The sequence below is a fragment of the Nannobrachium achirus genome, assembly GCF_963921795.1.
Source record: "Nannobrachium achirus genome assembly, chromosome: 19".
In the NCBI taxonomy this organism is placed as follows: Eukaryota; Metazoa; Chordata; class Actinopteri; order Myctophiformes; family Myctophidae; genus Nannobrachium; species Nannobrachium achirus.
Window position 1 is genome coordinate 21,919,719 of NC_137826.1, and position 27,125 is coordinate 21,946,843.

At 41.5% G+C, this 27,125-nt stretch overlaps 1 protein-coding gene across 1 annotated transcript in view; it reads right to left on the reverse strand.

Moving 5' to 3' along the window:
* The window catches only part of nrxn2a (neurexin 2a), a gene marked incomplete at both ends in the record, with an annotated part of 219,172 nt that overhangs the window by 179,180 nt on the left and 12,867 nt on the right, over positions 1-27,125 (reverse strand). Inside the window, 3 exon segments of the mRNA XM_080749320.1 lie at positions 6,956-6,997; positions 7,251-7,280; positions 14,516-14,536. Coding sequence (XP_080605446.1) covers positions 6,956-6,997; positions 7,251-7,280; positions 14,516-14,536 — 93 coding nt within the window.

Consider the following 27,125-nt stretch of genomic DNA (forward strand, 5'->3'; position numbering starts at 1 on the left):
AAGTAAAACATTTTTCCACCCGACAGCGACGGTATCATACTTCAAGACCGCATAACAGGGACGTGCTGGGCCCCTGATTCAGCCCGGGAAAAAGAGTTGGAGAGGCCCTCATTGTGCGCTAGCGCTGCTGCTACTCAAAGATTTGCCATTTCAGATCATGACAAGTGACAAGCCAGTGGGCCAATTACATGAGTTATATTTCGTCGTTGTCGGGTGGAAACCTTGTATGTCCAAAACCGTTTGTTTTGTATTTATCATTTAAAAAACGATTTAAACTAGTGAAAACAGCCGATCTACAAGCACACAACGCCTCGCACCACGAGGCGTTGTGTGCTTGTTGATCTGCTGTTTTCACTACTTTTGTGCGACCTTGTATGACGAAGCAGGGCTTTTACAAATTTGAAACTTGGAGATACAAGGTTTCTGCCCGACATTGAAGATTTACTTTGTTGGCCGCCCAGCCCCCAAAATGGAACAAAGACATTTTATTTTATTTTTTTCCTAATTGCCGGGCCGGCCTAGACCGGCCGGGAATGAACCGGCCTTTCGGGAGTTGTCCCGCTTTTCCCAATGGCCAGCACGTCCCTGCCGCATAACATCTAGTGTATAAATTCCTTCATGGAGATAACTTATACATTATGAAAAACCTCCGCTGCTGTTAATCAGCACAAGAACGGGGAAAAAACTGATCGTGCAGACGAGTGTGACCTGAATAAATAAAAGCTGATAACTGAGCTGAGGTCAGTTCCTTTTATCTCCAGTCTATTGCAATGCATATCAATATTGACAATCAATAGTGTTCTTGTATCTGGCTGTAATTGCCACCATCGTACAAAATAAAACAAACAGTCGCCATGCATGGACACTGGGTGTGGATTATTTTCATTATACTTGTATAGAAGCAATTCGTAAGGGAATGGATATTTCGATCTGGCGGGAACAGATCTAATGTGGTTTGAACATATTGAAACAGTGTAATGAATGGCAATAATAAACACACCAGAATATGTTTCTATATAGAAATAATTAATCTTTCTTTGTTTAATATTGCAGTTACATTTCTACATCATGCATCACAATTGATAAGGGGCATTTGCATGTCAGTATTTCTGACATATTTCTGATCTATCTGCAAATAATATGCAAAGCTCATTCGTACATTGTACAAACATACGTTGATATATTTTTGAACGGTACTCCTGGAACAGCGGTCAAAAACCGATGGGAAAAACGTGTTAAGAAATGTCCGGGGCTTAAACCCATTTAGGCCTAAAGTTTTTGAATGCTTTAACTATTGAAAAATAGCAGATATACAAGCTCACAGCGCGGTGCCGCGCTGCGAGCTTGTAGATCTGCTATTTTTGAAAAATCGTGAAAATTCGAATTTGGACCCGATTCTATACTGTAAGTGTCTTTTGAATTGAAAAAGATTTTTTTGAAAAACCTATGTTTCTATGTCAGCAATTTGGCCAGCCATCGTCAAAGAAAAGGTCCTTTTCACTTAACTGGAGCTCAGTTAGTTAAAGCATTCAATAATCCTAGGCCTAAATGGGTTAAGTAAACTGAAGCGTGGCCTACATCTGGCCTAGATATGGCCTACATCTTGGCACAAACAAATAAAATTAACTGATAAATAGCACCGCTCACTTCACACTAGGTGTGATTTTCTTTATTATCCTATTACAGTAGTATAAAACCACCCTTTTCTTTTACCTAGTTTTTCTCTCTTTCGTTATGTTTATTATTACTACAGGAGGGGGTCACATAGCGGCCCTCATAAGGCTCACATCACACATAGCCCCCTTTTGTGCCCATATAGAGCAGACTTATTTGTTTGCGCACTGACAACACAGTCCATATTTGGGCATAGCTGCATTATATGGTTATGGTTGAGTCATGGTGACGAGAGCGTGACGACGTGGTCCAGCCCGCTCACCGGTCCTCCCTTAGGCCTAATTGAATAGATTACCTAATACCTATTCTGCTATTGTCTGAGTAAAGTACTGTTATGTACATGTGCTGTGCACAAGATGTAACAATAAAGAACAACCTTGAACCTCTGGTGTTGCTAACTGAAAACCTTCCCTACTGTTTCAGCATTTATGGCTTTAAGTGTTCATTTTTCTTTGCCTGCATCCATTCAAGCATGACGTCTGTCCCTGGGGGGGTTCACCTACAGTATTATATGTGTACTACATCTGGCCTTACCATCCTAACCACTTAAACCCCATATACAGTACGTTTATATACCGTAGTTGTATGTCAAATAGTGCTCCTACTGTACATGCTGTATCACAATGTGAGATTGTAGATATGCTATTTTCGCAGTATGTTCATTTTCACCAATTTTTTTAAATTTGCCAAATGTTCATTGATGTGGTTATCATCTATTTTGTTTAAAAAAAAACTGCAAAATACCCATCTGTCCTTTTTCTGTGTTCATTTCTTTTGTCTTTTTTTTTTTTTAAGATTTGTTTTTGGGCTTTTTATGCCTTTATTTTGATAGGATAGTAAACTGACAGGAAATGGGGAGAGAGATGGGGAATGACATGTGGCACAGGTCGTCCGGATCGGGAATCGAACCGGCGACGCCAGCAGGCATCATAGCCTAGTATGTGGTATGCGCCTTGACCACCAGGCCAGCGGGCGCCCCTCATTTCTTTTGTCTTTGTGCACATTTTTGGAAGGTTTATGGATACGGATGTAACAAATTAAGCAGTACCACCAGAACTCAAAGGGCCAGTGAAGCCCCCACCATCGCTGGAATGTCTCATTTCAACAAGACATTACTATCATTTTTTTAATGTAAAATAGTTTTAAATGGATTTATGTTTTTTTTTCAAGGGAGTGAAAACAGGCCCTTACTGTCAGATTCAAATAATATTTAAGAATAATGATCTCTGCCATGATATCATGCGATCGCCCCTGCATCTATGTGTACGTGTGTATGACACATACTGTACAACTAGTGTGATTTTGTGAATTACTAATCGCACCCTCAAGTCTATGGGATATGTATCCTGTAGGGCTATTAGACTGGTGGTCACAGAAATGTAAATATGCTGGCACAAGCTGCTGTTAGATTAACATTACATATACTGTACATTAAAAAATGCGACAATATACTGTACCAGTGAGCACATTCAAGTCAGTCCAAGAGGTTTTACCTGTCAATGATTGCAATGACAGAGATGAAGAGTTTCTGATTTGAAAATAACATGTTTTGGGTGATTTGATCTGTCTATTATCTCTCCCCATCTCATGCAGTGTCTCCCTGTCTCTCTCTCTCTCTCGCACGCACGCACGCACGCACGCACGCACGCACGCACGCACGCACACACGCACACACGCACACACACACACACACACACACACACACACACTAATGTCCTATAAATGCTGGCATGGTCTGCCACCTTTCAGATATACTGTAGCTGTGTACATCTCCTCCTACAAGTCATTACTTTTCAGTCTCATGTACAATCGACTGTCACCGTGTGTCTAGCCGGAATGTCGAAGACATTTCAGATCTTTCTGCCTCTCACGGAGTGACTGCGGGACGGCAAAAATGCAACACATTTCGAATCGCAACCTTTGATCAACTGGTGATACTTGACACCAGGAATTCTCTCGCTGACTGTGTATGAGAGAGACAGAGGCAGACAGTAGAGGTGATGTATTGTACAGCACAACTGCTAATTACATGCAGTGCTACTTTCATGGCTGTATTATTAGGGCATTCCTCCTGGCAAAGCACAGCTTTCTAGTGTATATTTTCACCTACTGGCTGTGGAACAGCTATACAGCTTTATAGCGTATAGGGCAATTCAGTGCCAAATGAGCTGAGACCACAGTCAAAATACAATGCTCTCATTGTGTTGTCTAATGCAGTGGTTCTCAACCTTTTAAGGCCACGACCCCCAAAATAATCACTGTTTCCCAAACACTGGGTTGGGACCCATTTGTGGGTCGGGGACACATTTGTATGGGTCCCTAAATCTTTTGTTTCCTATTTAGTTTTTTTAATATTGATTTCAAAACATTTCCAAAAAACATTCCCAAAAAAGCAGTAAGAAATTCCAAAAATCAGAAAACAAATGTTTAAGAAGTAGTGAGCTCACAACGCGGTGCCAAGCGTCACGTTGTGAGCTTGTAGATCTGCTGTTTTCACTAGTTTGTGTCCCGGGCAAACTTCTAATTTCTCTTTTGGGTCACAGGATAAAAAAATTGGGAACCACAGGTCTAATGTCATTACTGTATGTGTCATAATACCTTGGTATTTCAGACAGATGAAAACTAATGCAAAACTTTATTTATTGTCCTTTATTCATATTAGACAGTTATTGTATCATTTAAAGTTAAATGTATCAATTCATTTTTCTCAGTATGGGACGACTATACTTGCTGTTTACTAGTTAAACCAGTTTACATGCTATTTTTGTATCGGCACATATGCTTAAATTTCACATCCCAGTGAGTGCACTACAGTTGGAAAGTGCCATTAAAAATGCATCAAAAAACTCAGTTTGTGTCTCTGCTAGAATTTCCATCACTGCAAATCAGCTCACTCCATTTACAAAAAGCAGTTTACCAGCAGTTACAGCTAACAGGGATGAGCCTCTGCTGGCATGCATCACCGTGGCAAAAAATGGCTAACCTAGATCTCATAACAGCAATTGGGAACATTTCTTGAGAATGTGAGAATCGAGTATTTGACCAAGCAGCAGTAAAAAAATATTTTAGAAATTATAGATAGATGTAACGCAAAGGGTCCTATATGAGATGAATCAATTTCACCACACTGCTTTCTTCTGTAATTGTCAGGTAGAAGTAGATGAGCTGGCGGTAACAGGAAAACTCAACCTAAAACAAACTCGACCTAAAACAAACTCGACCTCATTCGCACGACCACACGTTTCCCAACGGGTCTGTGGCCTTAAGCTAGATGCAGAATAGACCAAAATCAAATCTTTGCTTCTGGGGGTGCCTGGAACAAAATATTTTGTGATGGGGGTCTGTGGCCAAATACATATCATTATGGGGGTCCTTGACATGACAAAGTTTGAGAAACACTGATAGCAACATAAGGTTTTTTTTAGGATTTAGAAGACATTTGTAGAATGTGCCTATCAGTGGTTAACCGCGCCGCAAGCTCCGCGGGGACCTGGTGATACTCTGGACTTAGAAACTTTTCCGCCCGGCTGGGCTCCAGGCGACCAGGCCCACCGCTGGGCCCCGAGTACCCACCCTTAAGGACCCCAAAAAATTGTTTTTGGCCGCAGACACCCATCTCAAAATATTTTGATCCACGGATGGACCCCTATCGCAAAATATTTTGTTCCAGGGACCCCCAGAAGCAAAGATTAGATTTTGGTCTAGATACTGCATCTAGCTTAAGGCCACAGGCCGCGCAAATGAGGTTGAGTTTGTTTTAGTTCGAGTTTTCTGGTATTCGATGAGCTGCCACTGAAGGTGAACAAAAAAAACTAGAAAAAATAACTTGACACTATCGATATCCTTTATGTTTACTGAAATCAGATGCACGTGTGACTGTGCATCCCAGGTATGCACAATTAGACGAGAATAAATAATGTAACAACAAACAACTTTCTTTCACACACTACACGTGCTTGTGATCATTTTAACAAGCAAAAGGAAATAGTTGAGTAATCACAATTCGTAGTAACTCTGGAGCATTTGAATGAAAGTCAACTTTACACTTTGCCATTCGCTGACAAAACATATTTCCTTCACAGACAATGAGGACTTTACTGAGGCTTCTGATATCTTCTGCAGTGGATATACCTGCAGCCTGCTGTGAATAGTGTTGACGTCAGGGGCGTCACAAGGGGGGGAAAAGTGGGACTGAGTTACTAGGGCCCAAGGTGGAGGGGGCCTTAATTATTTTATACTTTAGCTATTGAAAAATAGCACATATACAAGCTCACAGCGTGGCACTGAGTGCCGCTCTGCAAGCTTGTAGATCTGCTATTTTTGAAAAGTCATGAAAATGTGTGGAAAGAAATATCTTTGAATATATGTAATTTTTAAGCGAACATTTGTAACTCAAATTTTGCTTCTTGTGCATGAAGGGTTCCTTCATATTAAAAACTTTGAGCACCTCTAACATAGAAACATGGGTTTTTCAAAAAACCTTAGAAGGATTTCAAATATTCAAAGACTTGCACACATTTTCACGATTTTTCAATAGTTAAAGCACAAAATAATGCGTAATGCGTTCCCAGTCTAAATGGGCGAAACCTCCTCCTCCCCCAATGAAGAACATTCATGTGGGGGCCTGCAGTCAGGGGCGTCACAAGGGGTAGGAAAGTGGGACTGAGTTACTAGGGCCCAAGGTGGTGGAGGGGCCTTAATTATTTTATACTTTAGCTATTGAAAAATAGCAGATATACAAGCTCACAGCACAGCACCGAGTGCCGTGCTGCGAGCTTGTAGATCTGCTATTTTTGAAAAGTCTTGGAAAATGTGTGCAAATCTTTGAATATAATGTATTTTTTAAGCGAACATTTGTAACTCAAATTTTGCTTCTGGGAGGGTCCCTGGAACTCAATATTTTGAGATGGGGGTCCGTGGCTAAATACATACCATTTTGGGGGTCATTCACATGAAAAGGTTTGAGCTCCACTGACATCGAAACATAGGTTTTAAAAAAAAAAAAACCTTAGAAGGATTTGAAATATTCAAAGATTTCCATGATTTTTCAAAAATAGCAGATCTACAAGCTCGCAGCGCGGCACTCGGTGCCGCGCTGTGAGATTGTATATCTGCTATTTTTCAATAGTTAAAGCACAGGGGCCCCACAGTGAATCCTTGTACCGAGGGCCCAGAATTTGGTGCGACACCCCTGGTTGACGTATATAAATATGTTCCCTTTGAAAAAGACCACGTGAAAACCAAGCCAGAGGCCAGGCTGTGAGCATAATTGGTGCATTACCTTCGTGAAACACTGCAGAGGTCAATGGTGGCGTTCCAGAGGCTGGGTAGGCAGTGGTCAGGACAAGGGTGTGAGGGACGGACGGGGGGGAAAAAAAGTCGAGTGAGCACAGACAACACAATATGACAGGAAAGCAGGAATGAGGAGGCAGGTATTATGGAAGAGAGAGAGGAGAGGACAGGGAAATACTGGATGCATCACACTAAAACTAAAATGACAGCAGGGATTCAGGGAAAGATGGAAGGTTAACGGGCGGTCAGGGATAAGCAAAAAGCAAAACTGGTAGGCCCCATACCTTGGCGTTTTAGCATCAGGTGCGCCAGACCTTGAGGGAAAGAACAGAAAAAAGGATACGGAAAACAGGAAGTTCATAAAAGAGGACCCGGGAAGAAATCAAAAGCATTGTCACAATGTTGGACTGCAGTTTGTGACAGACATCCTGGGGTTTGGGTCGGATGTCGGAGAGGTCAAAACGAAACAAAAGAGGACAAAAATAAAACCAAAAAACAGACAGATACCTTGAGGGAGGGGAGGAGCAAGGTAAGGAAAAAAAACATCTTGATCAATGCAACGCCTTGAGACTGTTGCTCACAGAGATGCTTTTTTCCCCGAATGGAACACATATGCTTACTTGAGGAGGACAGCTTTCGCAGATTGTAATTTTGTTACAGCATTTAATTGTCATTTATCCAATTAATTAAACAAACAAAACAAACACACAGCTCTTTGACAAGGTTTTCCCCACCGCAGACGTCAAAACCGTACCCATCAGTAATCTGCAGGATTCTGTTCAATTCAGCAACAAAGATGGCTTAATAAGATTTAAGAAAAAAACTGTGTGACAAGGCGATGTTCCAGAGAGAACTCCAAAAATCAATAACCTAGTGTGTGAAAGATAATTATTTGACAACTTTAATGGAATCACCTTGCTTGTGGGATTCTCGTGTCAATAATAGTCAACACTTTAAGGCCTCACAGTCGCCTCAACCCCAACCAGCAGCAGCAAGGTGTTGAGAGGCAGCCAAGTGTCCTGTAATGCCTTTTAGAAAAGAATTGAAGCTGACATTTTACCCAGAGAACACCGTGGTTAATCACAGGCGATTCAAATGCATAGATTGTAGGAGGAAGCGAGGGCAATTAACTTGTGGATGAGATTGATCATTTCATCAGGGGGCACCCTATGGGGGATTTATAGCGCTGATCCATTTGTTAGTGAATAGGCTACTGTGCATACATTATGCCCCGGTTCCTCTATGGTACACCCAATGACCTTGCATGAAACAGCAAAGCAAGGTTGAACCCAGGCATGTTAAACATCTACTGTATGTACACTACACACTACACAGTGATGTTATTCAAAACATGTGCCTCAGCAGACCGAGACATAAATAATAGACTGTTAATTCAGTCAGATTTTTTTTCTCCTTACGTGATAAACGTTAACGAGATTATAATTTACTAAATGCATATCGTCGTTGTTGGGTGGAAACCTTGTATGTCCAAGACTGTTCGTTTTGGCATTATCATTTTAAAAATGAACTAAACTAGTGAAAACAGCAGATCTACAAGCACACAACGCCGTTGTGTGCTTGTAGATCGGCTGTTTTCACTACTTTTGTGCGACAGCCTTGTGTGATGAAGCAGGGGCTTTGCTTGGTGAAAAAAAAAACGTACAAACTTGAAACTTGGAGATACGAGGTTTCTGCCCGACAGTGACGATATTGAGCATGAAAACCTTCACAGGGCCATGATGCCTGTTCTGCATGGAGATATTTACTGTAGGCCAGCCGTCTCTTGTGTTGGCATAGTAACAAGCTTATGTTTCCTCCTTCATGTTGGTGATCCAACTCGCCAACCCTCTCTCGTCTCCCCCGTCTCTCTTTTGTCTTTCGGTGGTCACTGGTCAATGCTGGACTGGGGGCATGCCCGCGGCAATTGGTTTTTCTGTTTCTCCCAGATTAGTCGTTTATGCCAATTTCCAGATCCCCTGTGTATTCTAGTCCCTTTGTCACTGCTAACTGTTACCATCAGTTCTAGGGAAAGCACAGGCAACCTTGTCTCTTCCGATAAGCGTGACACCAAAGTTTTTTTTTTAACCTTTTTCCTCAATTACTATTAATGAAAATAGCAGATCTTTAAGCTCACAAAGAGTCATGATGTGGCACATTGTGAGCTTGTACTGTAGATTGGCTATTATTGTATGCCAGCATTGTACAATGAAGTAAAATACAGGGTTAAGTATTTAATCAGAATAATCAATTTTGTCAATTACAAAAATCTTTTAGAATGTTTTTTATTTCATTTATTGGTATATAATTAACCTACTGTACATGAGCAAGATTAAGTCAATTATTGGTAATTATCGCTTTTGATATATTTTCGGTTAATTGCCCAGCCCTAGCTAGTACTGCCACCGAAAAGGCCCTCTGACCAACCTGTAGGAGACAGGAAAAAGGTGCCTTTTTTCGGTATCATCTGTTTATTTCAGCATTATAAACACAACAGTGAAATGGCAGCATTACTGTAGAGAAATCTCTATTGATATGTTTTGATCAATCTTTAAAGTGGGAATTATCATGTTCTGTGAGATACGCAAAATGAGGCTAATCATTCATCATGTCAGGGAGACTGGTCAATAAGGAGTCTCTAAGTCTGAAACATTTACACCAACAGTCTGCCAGCAGGCTGCATACTGTAATTCTGAGTGACACATATTAAATAATTTGGGGTGGGCTGGGTGTTAATGTGTTTTTTTCTTATGCCAACTGACAGCATTTCTAAAACGGCATTTCAAATCAAAGTGGCATTTCAAATCAGAGAGAGCAGGGAACCCTCCTTTAGTTTAAGGCCAAATAAGAAATACAAATGAACGCCCATTAGCCATACTGTATTCACTGCACTTTAGCCTCCATATATCGTCACTGTTGGGTAGAAACCTCGTATCTCCAAGTGTCAAATTTGTACGTTCTTCCGCAAAGTAAAGCCCTGCTTCATCATACAAGGCTGTCACACAAAAGTAGTGAAAACAGCAGATCTACAAGCACACAACGCCTCGCGGTGCGAGGCGTTGTGTGCTTGTAGATCGGCTGTTTTCACTAGTTTAAATAATTTTTAAAATGATAAATGCAAAACAAACGGTTTTGGACATACAAGGTTTTCACCCGACAACGACGATATTTAAAAAGCATCCGAGTCCTAGAGGCTCCTTGATTCTGGGAGGAGGAGAAGCCCATCACATCGGGGTTTAGAAACATGCTAAGTTTGGGGTTCCGTGAAAGTACTGCATTACAGAGGTTGGGAAAAAGCCTGCTGTAGAGGGATTAAACCAAGGTCACTGCTGCTGGACGATGCTGGCCTGCTAGTACCAGCTCTGTCCTTGTATTACAAAGTTCTCTGGGGTTGTGGTGGAGAGTGACTAAGTACATTTATTTAGCGTACTCAAATGTTTTGAGTATCTGTACTTCACTTGAGTATTCGTATTTTTGGAAATGTATGACGAATATGATGAACCACATAGCCCTATTTACAAATATAGTTGAAATGGCTATTTTCACTATTATTGATTTCGTTTTGTTTTAATGCCTAAATTTCAGTACAGCAATGGAAAATGTATAAAGTTTTTTTCTTTTTTCTTTTTTGAAAGCATGCAGTTTTGAAGACTATAACTCAAGTACAAATATGACTGAGCAACTTTCACTTGTAGTAGGCCTAATATTTGACAAGGAGTATCTTAAATACTGGGGATGAGTACTGTACTTTGTCCCCCACTGGCCACAGCTAGCCGCCTTTGTCTCCCTCCCTCCCCCCTCTCTCTCTCTCTCTCTCTTTCTCTCCCTCTCTCTAGTTTCCATAATTGATTGTTCTCTATCTTATTATTGACTATTGACACTTGACACCCGGCATCTCGTGGGGAGGGAAAAAAAGAGCAAAACTAGCTGATGTCGCTATTGTGGGCTTATGTGGCTGAATGCAGCACGTGACATGTGTGCTTAATATTACGTCTGCCTACGTTTTCCAACCGCCTTCAGTGAGCATTTTTCTATATGTGCGAGGGATTTTCTGTCTTTGTTGTTCGGTATCAGTTGAGCGCGTTGGCCGTCCTTATCTCACTTTCACAGGCCCGTTTTCTGCCCTGCACGACAAATCAAGAGGATGCTACTGCGCTCCTCTGGCCTGCGGACCACGTCCCGCCATGGCCTTTACGTCTGCCTTGGTCATGCGAACGGGAGTCGTCTACGGAGACAACGCTATGGACTCACCTGCAGCATCAATCTGATTCCAAGGTGTTCCCTGCTAAAGCAGAAGTTCCTCCGAACATCGAACAAAGACTGTTCCTGCAGCACTCATTGTAAAAACCCCTTCGTTCAAAGTCCAAATATAGCATATGGGTTACCATCGTCGCTATCTTTGCCTGAAGGGGGGGGGGGGGGTGTTAAGCTATAATGTATGGAGCAGTCTACTGTAGCCCCAAAGAAATAAGAACCACAAAGACTTGCTGCCGGATGTCACATTGAATTGTGCAATGGATAGAGGAAAAAAAGGAGGACTGAAGAGAGGCATTTTTTCACTGTCATCATTGTTTTCATGCATTCTGCACAGAGGATTGTCTCCGTGTCACAGCTTTAATCCAATAAGGATTCTGATGCGCTCTCTTTGCAGGATGCAATTTAATAATTCCTGGCTATCTTCTGAGCGTGTGGTCATACCGTCTTTTGTTTTGTCGCCGTTGGAATTAACAGTGCCTATAAATCCTACGTTTTGGAAGCAGACCTTCTGAAACGAAACCTATTACCTGTTACTGAAGCATGCCTTGTAAACACAAGACACCTAGATTGGTGCTCGAGACCCTTACTTTACTCTTAAGCATATTAAACGTCTCTAAAGCAACTCTGGTTTTGCTACTGCAGTTGTGGATGGATTCTGCATAGCAATATATCGTCACTATCGGGCAGAAACCTTGTATCTCCAAGTTTCAAATTGTTATGTTTTTTTTGGCAAAGCAAAGCACTGCTTCATCATACAAGGCCGTCGCACTAAAGTAGTGAAAACAGACGATCTACAAGCACACAACGCCTCACGGTGCGAGGCGTTGTGTGCTTGTAGATCGGCTGCTTTCACTGGTTTAAATCGTTTTTAAAATGAGAATTACAAAACAAACGGTTTTGGACGTACAAGGTTTCGCCCCGACAACGGGGATATGTTAATGCTCCACAACGTTCATTTTCTTTTTCTTTTTTTTTCTTTCTGTCACCTGCATCAACACGGAACTGTCATAAGGAAAAGCAAGATTTCACACGGCGGGCCTGCGTGTGTGCGTGTTGTTTTTGTGTGTGTATGCATGTGTGCAGACCGGCCGCTCTTCAAGTCAGGAGCAGTGATTTATCATGTGCAGTGGTCCGGTGCACCTATCACGGGTCTCCTGGGCTTGTCGGGCGTCCTGTCACCGCAACCTGAAACCCTTATAGGGGGTGATGGATGCGCCGCTCTGCTGCAGACTAAACAAAACTCTCCCTTTTTCAGTGGTGGTAGCCATTGTAAGGAGTCCACTTTTACAGATGTATCCTGTAGGGCAATCACCAAATATTCAAATATCAAAGTCACTATTTCGACGTTGTTCACCGAAGTCGAATATTCGCTTATTTTTATTGTTTTGTAGGAAGTCATAAGAATGAGAGTTGTCAGTGCCCCTGGTGGATGAATTTGTTAATGCTCTATACCAGGAGTTCTCAACCCTTTTTAGGCAGTGACCTCCAAAATAAACATATTTGAACTGGGGACCCTAGGAGCCCCACCCTAGGAGCACTTGGAATTGTACGTATTACATTTAATGTGACTCGGTTCCACAGATAAATATTGTGAAAATAGCAGATCTACATGCTCAAGATCTACGTGAGCATGTAGATCGGCTATTTTCACAATGTTTGCCTCTTGTTTACTTAATATTTGACAGTTTGGCCAGTCCTGTCGAATATTCGACTATTCGAATACTTTGAGGTCGAATAATTAGAATACTAAAAATCACTATTCGTGAATGCCCTAATGTATCCTGTATCTATCCCACATTATTACTCTAGACCAGAGGTGGCCAATGTACTGCAGAAGTGCCCATTCATGAATGAATTGGGCATCTATCCTGCATTAGCAGTTCTAATGCACTGGGTAAGTCACCAAACCAATCCTCCTCGTGGCTGTAGACGCCAAAATGTAATTTCTCCCCGTCAAATCCACTTGGAAGCAGAGCAGAACAGCAGTTTAAAAAACATTCAGTAAGAAGTAGAAATTCGGAGACGGCTGCATTTGTAAATGCTGGGTCCTCATTTGCAGTTCATGTGCCTCAGCTGAGACTGCCGATGTTTAATTATGAATTACTTCAACTTAGCAACTAATTAGGTGAGACAAATGGCCCTATCCTTGCCAACAAAAATAAGTCAAGAAGTTAAGAAATAATTTCTAGTGAGCCACATGATGACAGTTTCATTACCATGAAAGTTTTGAAAATATATTTGAAAATAACTTTAAGTATCTGACATACTGTTCACTATACTTATCAGCCAGATCACGAGGACAGTTTACATCCTTGCAGCAGCTCAGATAAAATAGTGCTAATCAATGGGTAAAGGTCATTATTTGTGTATTCAAGCCCAACTGTGGAGCTGGCCTTTCCAACACTCTCACCCCCAAAAGTCATATTGTGACTTATTAGTTATTGACCAAACGTCAAATGGTGACTTGAAGGAGGTTCCCTTACAGTCAAACAGTGCCTTACCGGGCACTTCTGCACTCCAGGAACAAGCAAGCAGACTTGAGCCACGGGAGGCACCGCCGACTCCGAGGGAGCTAAAGAGAGTGAGTTGCTGTGCCGAACGTTGCAAACACCGCTTGAACCGACTCAACGCTGAGTTATGTCCCAATAGGGACAGAATCGTAACTCATATTCCCCAAAAGTCAACATCTGGCTTTTTATCACCCCCCCCTTCATGTTTGGTTACATTTGTCCCAAGAAGACACAATATGTCTTTTTTGAGGGGTGAGACAGTGTTGGCTTTTCCCAGTGTAAACAAAGAAAGCACATAGTACTGATTTCACACGGCCACTCTCTGGGTTAAATATGAATCTGGATAAGCAGATATAAAGAAACAGTCATGACTTTAGGCAATGAGCAGTGAATGTCCAGACTTTAACAAAGATAACATAGAAAACAACAACAGAGATTTTACGGGCATAGACATTAAGAATATAATTATCCAAGAGCCCTCAGTCATGTCTTCTTGCTACAGTGTGTACTAATTCCTTCCCATTTGTGTGAAACTCACTTTGTTCCACACGTCTCCAGCCACCTCAAGCATACTTTATGTACATTGCGATGCTTCAGTAGATTAAGTGGGTTTGCGTGACTGACCTAATTAGCAGTGGTAATTTATCTCAATTCAACTCAGTTTAGTTGTCATAACTGCAGTCCAAACCGACAATTACAGCCAACAGTCAAGACCCTAGTAGAACCCATGCTGTGATAGCAAATTTTGTAAAACAGGACAAAGTCGAATGATATTATAGACTTACCTTCCACTGCTTTCTGGAGAGCTGCAGGAGAGCAAAGAGAAACACAACACAGTTTGTTAATTGCAATAGTAATAGAATGTTAAACCGTTATTTTCAACTCAAGACAAAAATGAAAATAATAAAAACGCTGATCTACAAGATCACAACATGTCACAACACATTTTAAGTTTGTAGATCTGCTATTTCTTTTTTTTTTTTTTACTTTTTTTTCTGTTTTGTTGATCAAATCAACAACCAAAAATGTATTTCATGGTGTAAAGGTGGCATTGGGGCAGTATTATCCATGGTATGTAATCTGTCTTTTTAACCTTTTTGTCTTATTATAAGACCAGCACCTCTGGGTGTGTATAGCCCAGACCTGGGCATTGTGCGGTCCGGGGGCCGTATGCGGCCCTTTGGTTCACTCTGACCGGCCCTTGTGGGGTTAATGGCAATTGACAAAAGAAACTAAATTTCTAATTTTACCTCATGCATGGACTAAAGCTGCATTTATTTAATTTTGAAGTTTTTTATTCACGTACATATGGACATAACGCGTACATCAGCACATGTGCGTGATCATTGGATGTTGTCTCTATAACAAGCTGGTGGTCAGACTGGTCACACGTCAAGACGACCTGCCTTACCTTACCCATCAAAAATGGCTAAAGTGGCTAAAAAAAAGAAAAATCGATGCCGAATGCTGGGGTTTCAACAAAGATTTGACTGCTAAGTATTTATTTACTGAAGTCGGAGGTAAAGCTGTGTGTTTAGTTTGCGTGGAGCACATCTTTTGGCCCGGCCCTCCACAATAATTCTGCCCATCTCTTTTTCTTTCAACTCCTGGTATGAAGAAAGTTCTCTTTGCAGGCTGGCCACGTTTATAAACTTCATGATATTACATGGTGTGACAGTGACGGAATGAATGCACACAGAGCATGCAGCGTACAGAACTTTCTGTTCCGTGTGTGTATGTGGAGTGACTGTGTGTGTGTGTATGTGGAGTGACTGTGTGTGTGTATGTGGAGTGACTGTGTGTGTTTGGACTTCAAATGAGATAAAATGGAAAAGCCCAGTCCTAATTCATTACGTACAGAGCTTTTGGCTTTATAGCCCCAAACACAGCATGATTTCAGTATAATTGTCAATGTTTTGTTCAATTTGCTTGCTGTCTGCCACAGCAGGGAGGCTGGGCGGATGCACCATATACAGTCCATCCATCGAGAAATACATACAGTACATACCCCCCTCCCCGTTTGTTTACAAACATTCTGATTTGGTGGTAAAGTTGTATCATAGTTGCTATCGGTCGAGTGCTGCATCTCATCACTGCATGCCCAAGGTTATGTTCATGAAAAAGAAAATATTATACACAAATTTGTCCTGTAGGGAAACCAGTCTATAGTACTTGTCCAACTTTATTCCATCCCCTAAGTAAACATTTTTTTGACGCGCTACTCCTCCCACTGTTTTGGTGGTACGCACTTGGGCCATATGTCAAATCGACTGGCTTCATCGGGACACACATGCGTGCATTTTGCTAAGAGATAGGTTACATAGTTTAATGTATATGTATATATATATTTATTTGTGAATTAATTTTCTCCATTGACTTTAATTAAAAATGTAACTTCTCCCAAATCATAGATGTCTGACATCATAGACCACATGAGACTGACACAGACTAAGTCCATATACTGTATGGGCTTTCCAAGATATGGGCTTAATATTGATGACATCAGGGATCTCCATATATGGGCATAAACGGAACAAGGACTTACACAGAGATCTCCATATATGGCCATTAATTTATTTAGTGAATTAATTTCAAATGGTAAGATGAAATTCATTCGCAAAATTTGCGTTACAGCAACCACACTAGTTTTCATATTGGACCATGATAAGTTTGCACGATTGGTGACATCACACTTCACAATCGGATCCCCATTAGCTGCCACCCAATCTGGCTAACCATCGTCAAATAAAAGGGAAAACTGCGCCGCCCTCTGTGTTTTGTTCCTGTTCTTGAGAGACTAGCTGCCACCAACCTCCTGTGGAAAAACTGTAGAAAGAACACATTTCTGAGTTGAAAGAGTTAAAAAGAAATACACAGAAAGCCAAGTGTGATTATTAAAGGAAAAAATGTGCTGGTCTGTTTTGTACAGACTCCCAGACAAGTGTAAGAAAGTCTTAACCGCAGGAACCCAATCATCTCTATTCAGGCCAGGGCATGTCGTAATAGGAAAAGACATTGGGTGTAGATGGGGGAAAAAGGTCAGGTGAGAAAAAAGGAAGGGGCCAAGTAGACTCCTGGTGGACCCCGGCCAAGGAAGTATTATAAGGTATAAGTAGTTACCTCTGTGGCAGAGCAAGAGCTTTTGAGAGTGTGACAATACAATGGTCATGTCCTTCCTCTGTAAGTGACCTTAATGTGTCATTATGATTTTTAGAAGTGGGACTGTGAGGAACAATAGAAAAAAACAGAACACTGCCTAACCTGCTGAGTAGAAATATTAGGAATGTATTAGGAATGCCAACGTTTCGGTCACAAAAGACCTTCCTCGGGCATCTGGGGGAAGTGGAAAATGTGTGATAGAGATACCAGACGCCCTGCTGGGAGGCAGATATCAGAGAGTGAGATGGCATGTTGCCTCTCACACTTTAAGCCCCATAAAGCGCCGGGTCCTGATGGCTGGCAAGCTTTTAAAACAGACAAAAACTGGCTAAAACTAACGATAGAAAGAATTTATTATCTTTCAAAATGTAGCAGATCTAAGTAACAGCTTGGCTATTTCCTGGGGCAAATGCAGAAAAAGAACATGACTTACTATATAACAGCAGGGTCCCCAGACTGAAGGTCTAAAGGGCCTTAAACCAGTAAAACTCCCTAATCGGGAGATAAGCGACTGTCACGTCGCATACACAAACTTTAGAAGGCAGTCGTGGCCAATCAGGAGGGAAAATGGGACAGATCCATGTTGATGACATGACGTTAGAGATATTGTGTACCGATTTGCGTGATTTTAGGCCAAAATCTGTAGGAGGTTGTGATTTGCCATCCAAGGAGTGTGTGTGCAAAGTTTGTTATTGATAGGGTTAACGGTGGCAGAGGCAAAAGTGTGACGTGACGTGACGGAAAGACTGACAGACAGACACACAGCCGGTGGAGCTTTGCACTATCCTAGTGTTGTCAGGGCATCTGTTTAGTGGAGGGGTGATCTGGGGGACATAGTGTTTAGTGGAGGGGGAGATGAATGGCTATCTCCCCCAGATTGTGAGGAGTTGTGAGCTTGGAGAACTAGGCTACTACTTTTGTAAGGTAGCAGTTCAAATTGTGAACATTTCTGGAACATTTTCGCCTGTAATGACATGCACAAAACATGGACGCCAGGTTGAAAGTGGTTAATTGGCAGCGACTAAATTCAGATATCGCTAAGTAGAGCCTCCGCTTGATTACAGACTGGCCAATGATAGCTTAGCAACCAGTGCCCTCAAACATTGCTGTTTTCAACTCCACAGAGTTCATGGAGTTGATGTAGTCGATTCGTGACTGAACACTGGTTTACAGTATGTGGCTTTGAGGAGAAAAGTGACAAATATGTGCATGGGGAACATGCATGCACCACTGATACTGAGAGGCTACGATTTTAAATCTCGTTTCCCAAAACAAAACAGAGCAAAATGTCTCCTGTGTGCCAGGCCACACTATCAGCTTAATGTAGAGACAGGCTCTGTGCCAGCTTAAGTTGATGAAGGGGCGCCTGAAAAGGGGACATAACTTTTTTGTAGGGCACAACTTTTTAGAGTTTATACCCTGACTAAACCCCCTGAGCCATTGTCACGTCATGACAGCCGTTAAACCCCTTGAATCATAGTCAGGAGTCACGACATGACAGCAGGTTAAACCACCATAATCATTACAAGACAGAAGTCGAGCTTAAATGGCTTTTTGCTACCTTTATTGTGATGTTTCCAAGTGAATCAGAGGCTGGGTACAGTCTCAGAGTTTCCCAGCTCAATGTTTCATCTCCACAGAGCTTGCATTTGTCCCCTCAGGCTATGGGATCTAAACTCCAAGATGTAAACTCACGAACAACAAGACAAATGCTGAATCATGTTTATGTTACTGCTTTGCCTGTTTCTCACTTCAAATGTTTTTCATTGTATGTACAGTTTGTGTTTTGTGTATAAAACATAATAGTGTAGTACTGCATTAACATTGGTCTGCGTCCACCGTGTTTGTTTCATTCAACAGGGAAGCACAGCCTGTGTCTCCATTTAATGAAACAGCTGAGGAAGAGGTACATCAAGCAATGGGATTTCAGATAATACAGAATATTTTTTGGTCATTAGAATGGACTTTTGGGTGGATCTACTAACTATTTCACCATTAAGACGGTGACCACAATTTATATGCTCTAAAAGCAGTTCAGAAGTAACCTTTAGGCGGTGTACATGAGGTGTACAAGGTACGGCACAGCCACCAGCAATATCACTCTCTATTCAGTACACTCTCAATTCTCTGGGTGCGACAGTTCTCATATTGTAAACGTAGTTGGAGAGGGTTAAATTAGCTAATGGTGCAGAGCAACAACAAAAGTACATATCTCTCCTGTTTTAATTCGCTTGCGTACTCTCCCTTTGGCAGGCGCTCATTACGTACCAAAAGCAATATCTGTATGTAGGTAATCTTTAAGAGTGCATCATGAATGGGCCAATTAATATAATTTATGTTTATTCCCCAATTATAGCCAGCCAGATGTAATAAAAAAGTAGCTTAAGAATTATTTTCACTCACCAGCTACGAATAACAGAGTTATGTCAACACGTTCCTCCTCCTGGCTTTATTTACCGTTTTGAGCTGCAATTAAAATTGCCTCCTTCTGTCTCTTTCTGTAGACATTGTGGGGGAGTCGGGGTGCACTAACTAATGACTAATGCTTCTTCTAAACGTTGTGCTTTATGGTCTCACAGCACACTGTTACATAGAATTCATTTCATCCCATTTATTTGTATCAGTACAGTGTCTATCACTTCTGTCTGTCATCTTCTCTGTGGCTGCCTTCCTGCAGATTCACTTCCTGTCTCCTTGAGACCAGTGGCGTCGGTTCAGCAAAAGCTAAGGTATGGCAACATGACTAGTGACACCAGTCATGTTGCCATACCTTAGCAACAGGCATGATGAATTTATTTTAAGAAGTACATTTCATTTTTCCCCCTGTAGCTAAGGTATGGCAGCTGCCATACCTTGCCATATCCAATTGACACCTCTGCTTGCGACTGCAAGTTGTGCAACTTCCACCATGGTTTGTTTTCCCTCCATAAATGCAAAAAATAAAAAAGGCAATATGTCACAATGTTATGTCAAAACTGCCATTGCGAGTAGTTGTTTATCAGTTCACTCACTGCACTACTAGTACTGTACACAGCCCAAAAAGAAAAAGAAAAGAAAAAGAAACACTTTTAAGCTATAACTAATTAAAACTGGGTTTGGGAACAAACAGGACAGGATTCAGGATTCAGGACAGCTGCTTGTAATTCGGGACTGACCCAGATGTATATGTATATTTTTTGTAAGTCTGGTTGCTGTAGTTGGCACCATAGAGACAGGCATGAATACATAAATATTAATGTTCCTACAAGATATAACCTATATATGAAAGCTGATGGTTAACTTTTGCCACCTGATAATCATGTTCAGAAATTAATGGCAAAACTTGAATCAAAATGAATGGGGTCTTAATAAGGAATAGCTCTCTCTCTCTCTCTCTCTCTCTCTCTCTCTCTCTCTCTCTCTCCCTCTCTCCCTGTCTCTCAATCTCCCTCTCCCTCTCCCTCTCCCTGTCCTCTCTCTCTCTCTCTCTCTCTCTCCACTCTCCCTCTCCCTGTCCTCTCTCTCTCTCTCTCTCTCCACTCTCCCTCTCCCTGTCCTCTCTCTCTCTCTTCACTCTCCCTCTCACTCTCTCTCTCTCTCTCTCTCTCTCTCTCTCTCTCTCTCTCTCTCCCTCTCTCCCTGTCTCTCAATCTCCCTCTCCCTCTCCCTCTCCCTGTCCTCTCTCTCTCTCTCTCTCTCTCCACTCTCCCTCTCCCTGTCCTCTCTCTCTCTCCCTCTCTCCACTCTCCCTCTCCCTGTCCTCTCTCTCTCTCTCTTCACTCTCCCTCTCACACTCTCTCTCTCTCTCTCTCTCTCTCTCTCTCTCTCTCTCTCTGTCTCTCTCTCTCTCTGCCAGTTGAGAGAAAGCTCAGGGGCAAATCAAATTCTGCTTACAGCTGCAAAAAGCCTGGCGCCGGTCTGGGGTTGTAGTCCCCCTTTAGATAATGGACCTAATGAACTTTATAATCTTCCCCAATATGTACAAAACTGCTTCATAACAACAATTTTGGTCTAAGATTCATTATTATTTTTACATGCATAGATAAGATTTTCAATGTGTTCATCTACAATTCTTATGCTACAATGTAAGGTTCAGCTGGCATGGAGGGCCCAGTAACCATTACAGGAAGCTACAGGAATGCTAATCCTCTCCGTGCGGGACGTGCGGAGGGTGCTGAAAGGGTGAACATCAGGAACGCGTGACAAATAACGCTTCTCCATTCTTGACTCTTGAGTTAGCGTTTCCTGGGTTTACACAGACAAGATACCAGTGCAGATTTGTGTTTGGATGATGTGGTTTGACTCGGAAGATGTGATTTAAGCCCAGCTCACACTATACTAATGGAGTTTTAAATCTTAAACAATTTGGAAATCTGATTGCATCACACACTACAGGGTAATCCTATAAGACTATCTTCTCTATAATCATAAACATGCACACACTACACGTTTAAAATAATGGCACGTCACACACTGCAAGATTTTATTAAGATAATCATGCTTGGCTGAGCACTACAGTACTTCACATGATCTTGTCTCACGTGATCATATACCAAGCAGCTACAGGTTATTTGCCCCCCCCCCCCCCCCCCCAAAAAAAAACAGGACACAAGACACAGTCATTTTCGATTGCCTCTTTTTATTCACTATATTCCCACTAGAGGAAAATACTCTTACTTTCGGGTCGCACTGAGAATCCAGGAATGGAGAGACTTTGCAAAGTTTGCTTTGCTCTTTGTTGGGTATCTCCCAGAGGTTTTCCACCACATGAAATGATTTTGTGGAGCAGGTATTGGATCCTCTTGTTCATACAGTACATCAACATCTCTTTTCGAAGCAGCAGAGTGTTGTCCTAGTCTGGCCTGATTGTGCAATGCGTGTCCCTGAAGAGTTGCCCATAGCAGTTAGAGATAGCAGTTAGAGCAGTTTTCCCAGGGGATTACTGATCACAGGGTTGTCCGGTACCAGGCTTGGTCTCCTGCCACGCTCTGTTTCATCTCCTCCATGTTGCCCCTCTTTTAATTGAAGCCATGGATCCAGGTTGCTAGTCTCTGTAGCATAAATGTCATTTTCCTCGCTATACCGCTTCTCCACGATGGACAATGATCTTTGTCTTCCTCTCTGTCAATGCGGGTGGTTCTGGACCGTCTGGCGTCATGGTCCACTGAGAGCAGAACAGGTTTTAATGGTATAGAGTAGGGCTGTCACAATTATTACATAATCGTCTAATCGTGATTATTTGACATTATCGCAATTATTTTGTCATAATCGTCCTAATCGTGAATGTTGAAAAATGTCCGAAATAGTGGAAATAGCAGATCTACAAGTTCACAACGCGTCGCATCGCGACGCGTTGTGAGCTTGTAGATCGGCTATTTCCACTATCAAAGTTATTTTTTAAGTACTAAGTTGTCAAATATGTCAGTAATTTCTTTGTATATTTAGGTTATGTGTCATATCTACCATGTACAACTTCAAAGCCTAAAAGCCAAACAGAAATGTAATTATCAACGACAAAAACACAATTAAATCGTTAATCGCCAATTATTTGAGTGACATTTAATCGTCATGTAAAATGTCATATCGTGACAGCCCTAGTATAGAGCCGATGCAGTTGGGTATTTGTCCGTTGACAAAGTGTTGTTGGGGATCACTGGCTAATAATACAATGGCCCTCTATAAAACACTGTAAATATTTTCTTTATTTTAGAAATAGTTCACTCAATAGGGGCCACTCCCGTCACAAGTAGATGGGCTAATAAAAAAATAAAACCCACCTAATTAGGGATGCACGATTAATCGGGCCATCATACCGGTATCAGCAATATCGGCCATAAAAATGCATTATCGGTATCGAACCAATATCAACATAACTGATCGGTTTAGCCGATATTTTGTTTTATAATATTCACATTTGAATGTGAAGCTGAAAAAAACCTTTGTAATGATGAAGGTTGAAGATTCAATCAGGGTTTTCTGGGAAAGCTTTTCAACTTGGATTCTTTTAAATACAAATATTACATTTAGATATTTTCAGTGTCATATCTGTCGATACCGATTCCAATAAGAATATAGCATTATAATATAATAATTTAATACATATCGGTATCGGAATCAGTATCGACATATATGAGCCTGTAAAATATTGGTTATCGGATATCGGGCATAATTTCATGATTGTGCATCTCTAAACCTAATACTTCCTAAGGTTAATATGAGTATCAAAACAATATTCTAAATATTTTTATTGTATTCAACACATTCCATAGTGCTCTAAGTGCTGGACCACACAAGGGCAAATTACCATTATCAATTGCCATTTTCATCAACTCGCAATGGGAGTTTTCCCTATTGAGTGAACCATTTCTAAAATAAATAAAAACTTTTAAGGTGTTTTTAAATTAAAATGTTAGTTATAGAGGGCCATTATAATGTTACAATTAGGCCCACTATTCTACCTATTTTTAAAGACTCATGACAATGACATTTCATTTCATTTTCATGACAGTGCTCACCTTTTCCGTGAGGGACCATTTACTTCTAGGCTCCATTCTAGGCAGTTTCTTCTCAAATATAACAGCTGACGCAGCTGACACAGCTGCTCCGATGGTTTGATCCCCTGCAGATCATGTCATGAGTACTGTTCCAACGCATCGGATAGTCGTTGATCAGCTCCTCTGTTTTCAATCCCAACCGTTTTTGTTTGTCCTGGAGGAGTTAGCTGTCGGTGGTAGATTTGCTGAAATGCTTTGCTGCCACTTTCAGCCGGCTCATTGGGGGTTTCAATGGTTCTGACCCCAAGCCCTTAACATACTGACAAGTTGATGGTGTGTGCCACACATGATATTATCACAGTATGGAGACATCTTCCACTGCATTGACATCATTTCTACCAGTGTCATCTGTTATGGTAAAGCTTCATGTTGGTCGTTGTGGAATTGTTGCGACCATAAGTCGCATTTTACTATCAGAACCGTCACAGCTTGACCGTATCCGTCCATCCGTCCGTCCATCTGTCTGTCCGTCCACCCTTTAGGGCGAGGTCGCTTGTCGCCCTGTGCTGTTTACTGACAGAAACCGAAGAACTTTCATATGGCGCTTTTTAGATTGCTTGGACTCATATCACTTTATCTGTTTTGGTCGACTTTGGTCATTATTGCATGTTTTTCAGTTTTAATCATTTAAAGTAATGCGTGACTCCTCCTGTTATTTATTCTGCACGGCAGCCCTCTGCAATCTCTACCCGTCAGCCATATGGAGGAAGAAAGTAACGGTGCAGCTGCTGCTATTGGTTATAGGGTCTCAGAGCCCAAGAACTCACGAGCACCGACCTTTAAAATTAATTAATTAATATTTAATTTCTACAAGTCGTATATTCCTATGTTTTTTTATATTCAAAAATATATGTATATTCGAATATGGAATATTCATTGACAGCCCTATAAACTTAACAGTGCCATCACAGACAGGCGGGAAAGAGCAGGAATCTCATTTATTCCTGATTCTCAAAGACACAACAAAATGCATCCCGTATGCCTTCAATACGGAATGCAGTTTTTACTTCCATTTATTATGGAATAATTCTATATTTTTAAGAGAGGGTTGGCAACCCCAATCACCACAAAATGAAGACCTGTTTGTCAGACTTCTAACTGCAGTTATGAAAATGGCAGTTGCCATTGTTACTCTAGCCAGTAAGGGGGGATTAGCGATACAGTAGTAGGTGACAATAGCAAAAAAACATTAACACATCTATAAAAAGGTCTATAAGTGCCTTCAAGGGCTTAAATCATGGGCCTATAACTTTCCACCTATATTCAGTGTCCCTGTGTGAAACATGTCATCAATTATTCCCTTCCCCTATAATGGGGACGAAGCATTACAATGCTTTAGTGCTGTGACTTCAAAAAATGTGTGGGAAAGAGTATTCTAAGCTTTGTAAGCAACCATTTTATCTCATCCATAGCGGGCCATCTGGATCCTCCACAGCTTGGTTATGCAGGACATAGCAAAGGACATGGGGTGGAGGAGTGTTAGAGGACATAATATAGGAAGTGTGGACACAAGTCTCACCGTTATTAGAAAACAATCTCTAGCCACTTGCCGCAGACCAGCATTATGTAGAATCTTTTTCATTGATTTGTTCATTCATATTTTACAGTATACTAGACATGTTCAACCTGTGTGTCCATACAGTATTTTGGGCATGTCCTTGTAGGTGAAAAGAAATCGAAACATTTCTTATTTTTGCTATTTGGCGTGCAACAAAGAATATACGGCGGAAAATAACTTTTTTAACAAATTTAGCCTACCCAAGGAAAATCTAAATACAGGCTGCTATTTACTTTGTTTGACCCCAGGTTGATGTCTACTTACCCTCGTTACTTTAGAGCACATGCTAAGCACTTTAACTCATACTCTGCGATCCCCGTCGAAACCGGAGATTTCCCGCTGTACCGCGGTGTCATGCCCGTCGATCCCGGAAGTTTAATTAGCTTTAATCATAAAAGTATTATCGCTGATTTTCGCTGATTCTGGCTCTTTAGGCCCGCCCCCCTAACTGTATCCGGTCATTTCCGGTCTGGACCGGATCTAGCTTTCCGTATCCGGTCTGCGCCTGGGCCATAGTCTCCATTGGTTTACATTGTAACAGAAGAGGAAGCTACTCGGCGATGGAAAGCTCGTTTTTCGATCCGATTTTTGCGTTTGGAAACTTTGATCCAGTCTCTACACGCCTGGATTATGATCCCCGCACATACAGTATCGTGCGTTTTGTGCGCGAACGTGTCCACGTGTTACCATAGCGCACAGCTGTCTTTTTTCAATGTTTTTTCATGTAAACACTGGCGGATAAGCAGGGATACAGCGTGGCAACGGATATGTCTATTTCAATGTTTTTTTTTTTATTCGAAAGCTGTCACCGAGTCTACACGTCTACTAGATGAGTCGCGCACAGATTGTGCACGGTGCGTGCGCGTGCCCACGTTAAAAGGTAAGGACAATTTGGCAGCTGCTTACTACAGCTATGTTTAAAATGGCAGCAAAATTGTTAATTAGTCGACCACTTACCCGATTGTTGGTTGACTAACTAAGTCATGTACCCCAACCTTACAATTTGTAAGTTGTTCTGAAAAGAATGTCTGCTAAATAGTGCCTGCCTAAATAGTACTTAAATAGTTTTCTGCAGAATCAATTTGAAGTCGAGGCAAATAACCAGCTTTATATTAAGTAGAGGCACCACGCAGGAATGCGTTTTATTTCCCATATTATTGAAAATGGGGAGGAGTGAAATGAGGTGGAAATACGACACTGTAACTTTGATTAAACTAATTAAGTGCCCTTAATGGCTTCTTTTCTAAAGATCAGGTGAAGGCTGAGCAGTCTTATTTCAACTTGCCAGACCTTCAGTTATCGATTAAACCATTTGTAAATTATAAAAAAAGAATAAAGTTGGGACTTGTATCATATGCATAAGAATGTGTTTATGAGAATGATAATATTATCCAGGCACTCACTAGTGAAGGCTGGTTGACACTGTATTCAGTTTCATATTCACTAATAGTCTACATATCATTTCATATACTGATCTAACCATATCTAGTTTTTCTCCTTTCAGCTACAGGGGTCACTACAGGCAGCGGATCATTCGTTTCCGTCTGTTTCTGTTTTTTGTCACTTGACCTCCCACTAATTGCAACAAAAACAAACTCATCTGATTTTGTGTCCTGAATGGGAGGAAATACACTTATAATCCTGTTTCCATCCTTTGTTCCATCTCAAAGATTATGGAGAGATTAATCCAAGAGCAAATCAACAACTATCTCGCAGAGCATAAACTGCTGTTTGAATTCCAATCTGGCTTCAGAACATCCCACTCCACTGACACATGCCTACTGTATCTGACCGACTACATCAAACGTGAAGTTGACTCTGACAAATACTGCGGCATGGTCATGCTGGACGTCCAAAAGGCGTTAGACACAGTAAACCATTCAATTCTACTGAATAAACTAGGGGTGATTGGTTTTGATAACACATCAGTAGACTGGATGAAATCCTACAAGGAGGGAAGAGAACAAATGGTTGACATCAACAGAACCATGTCCTCGTCCCTCCCGGTGAAGTGCAGTGTTCCACTGGCATCCTTCAAAACTGCCCTGAAAATTCACCTTTCAGGAGGCCAGAGGAGGAGGTAGTTATCACTTCTCCCATAGACAGGCGAGAAGTGAGCACCCCCCCCCCCTTCCTTAGCCCCAC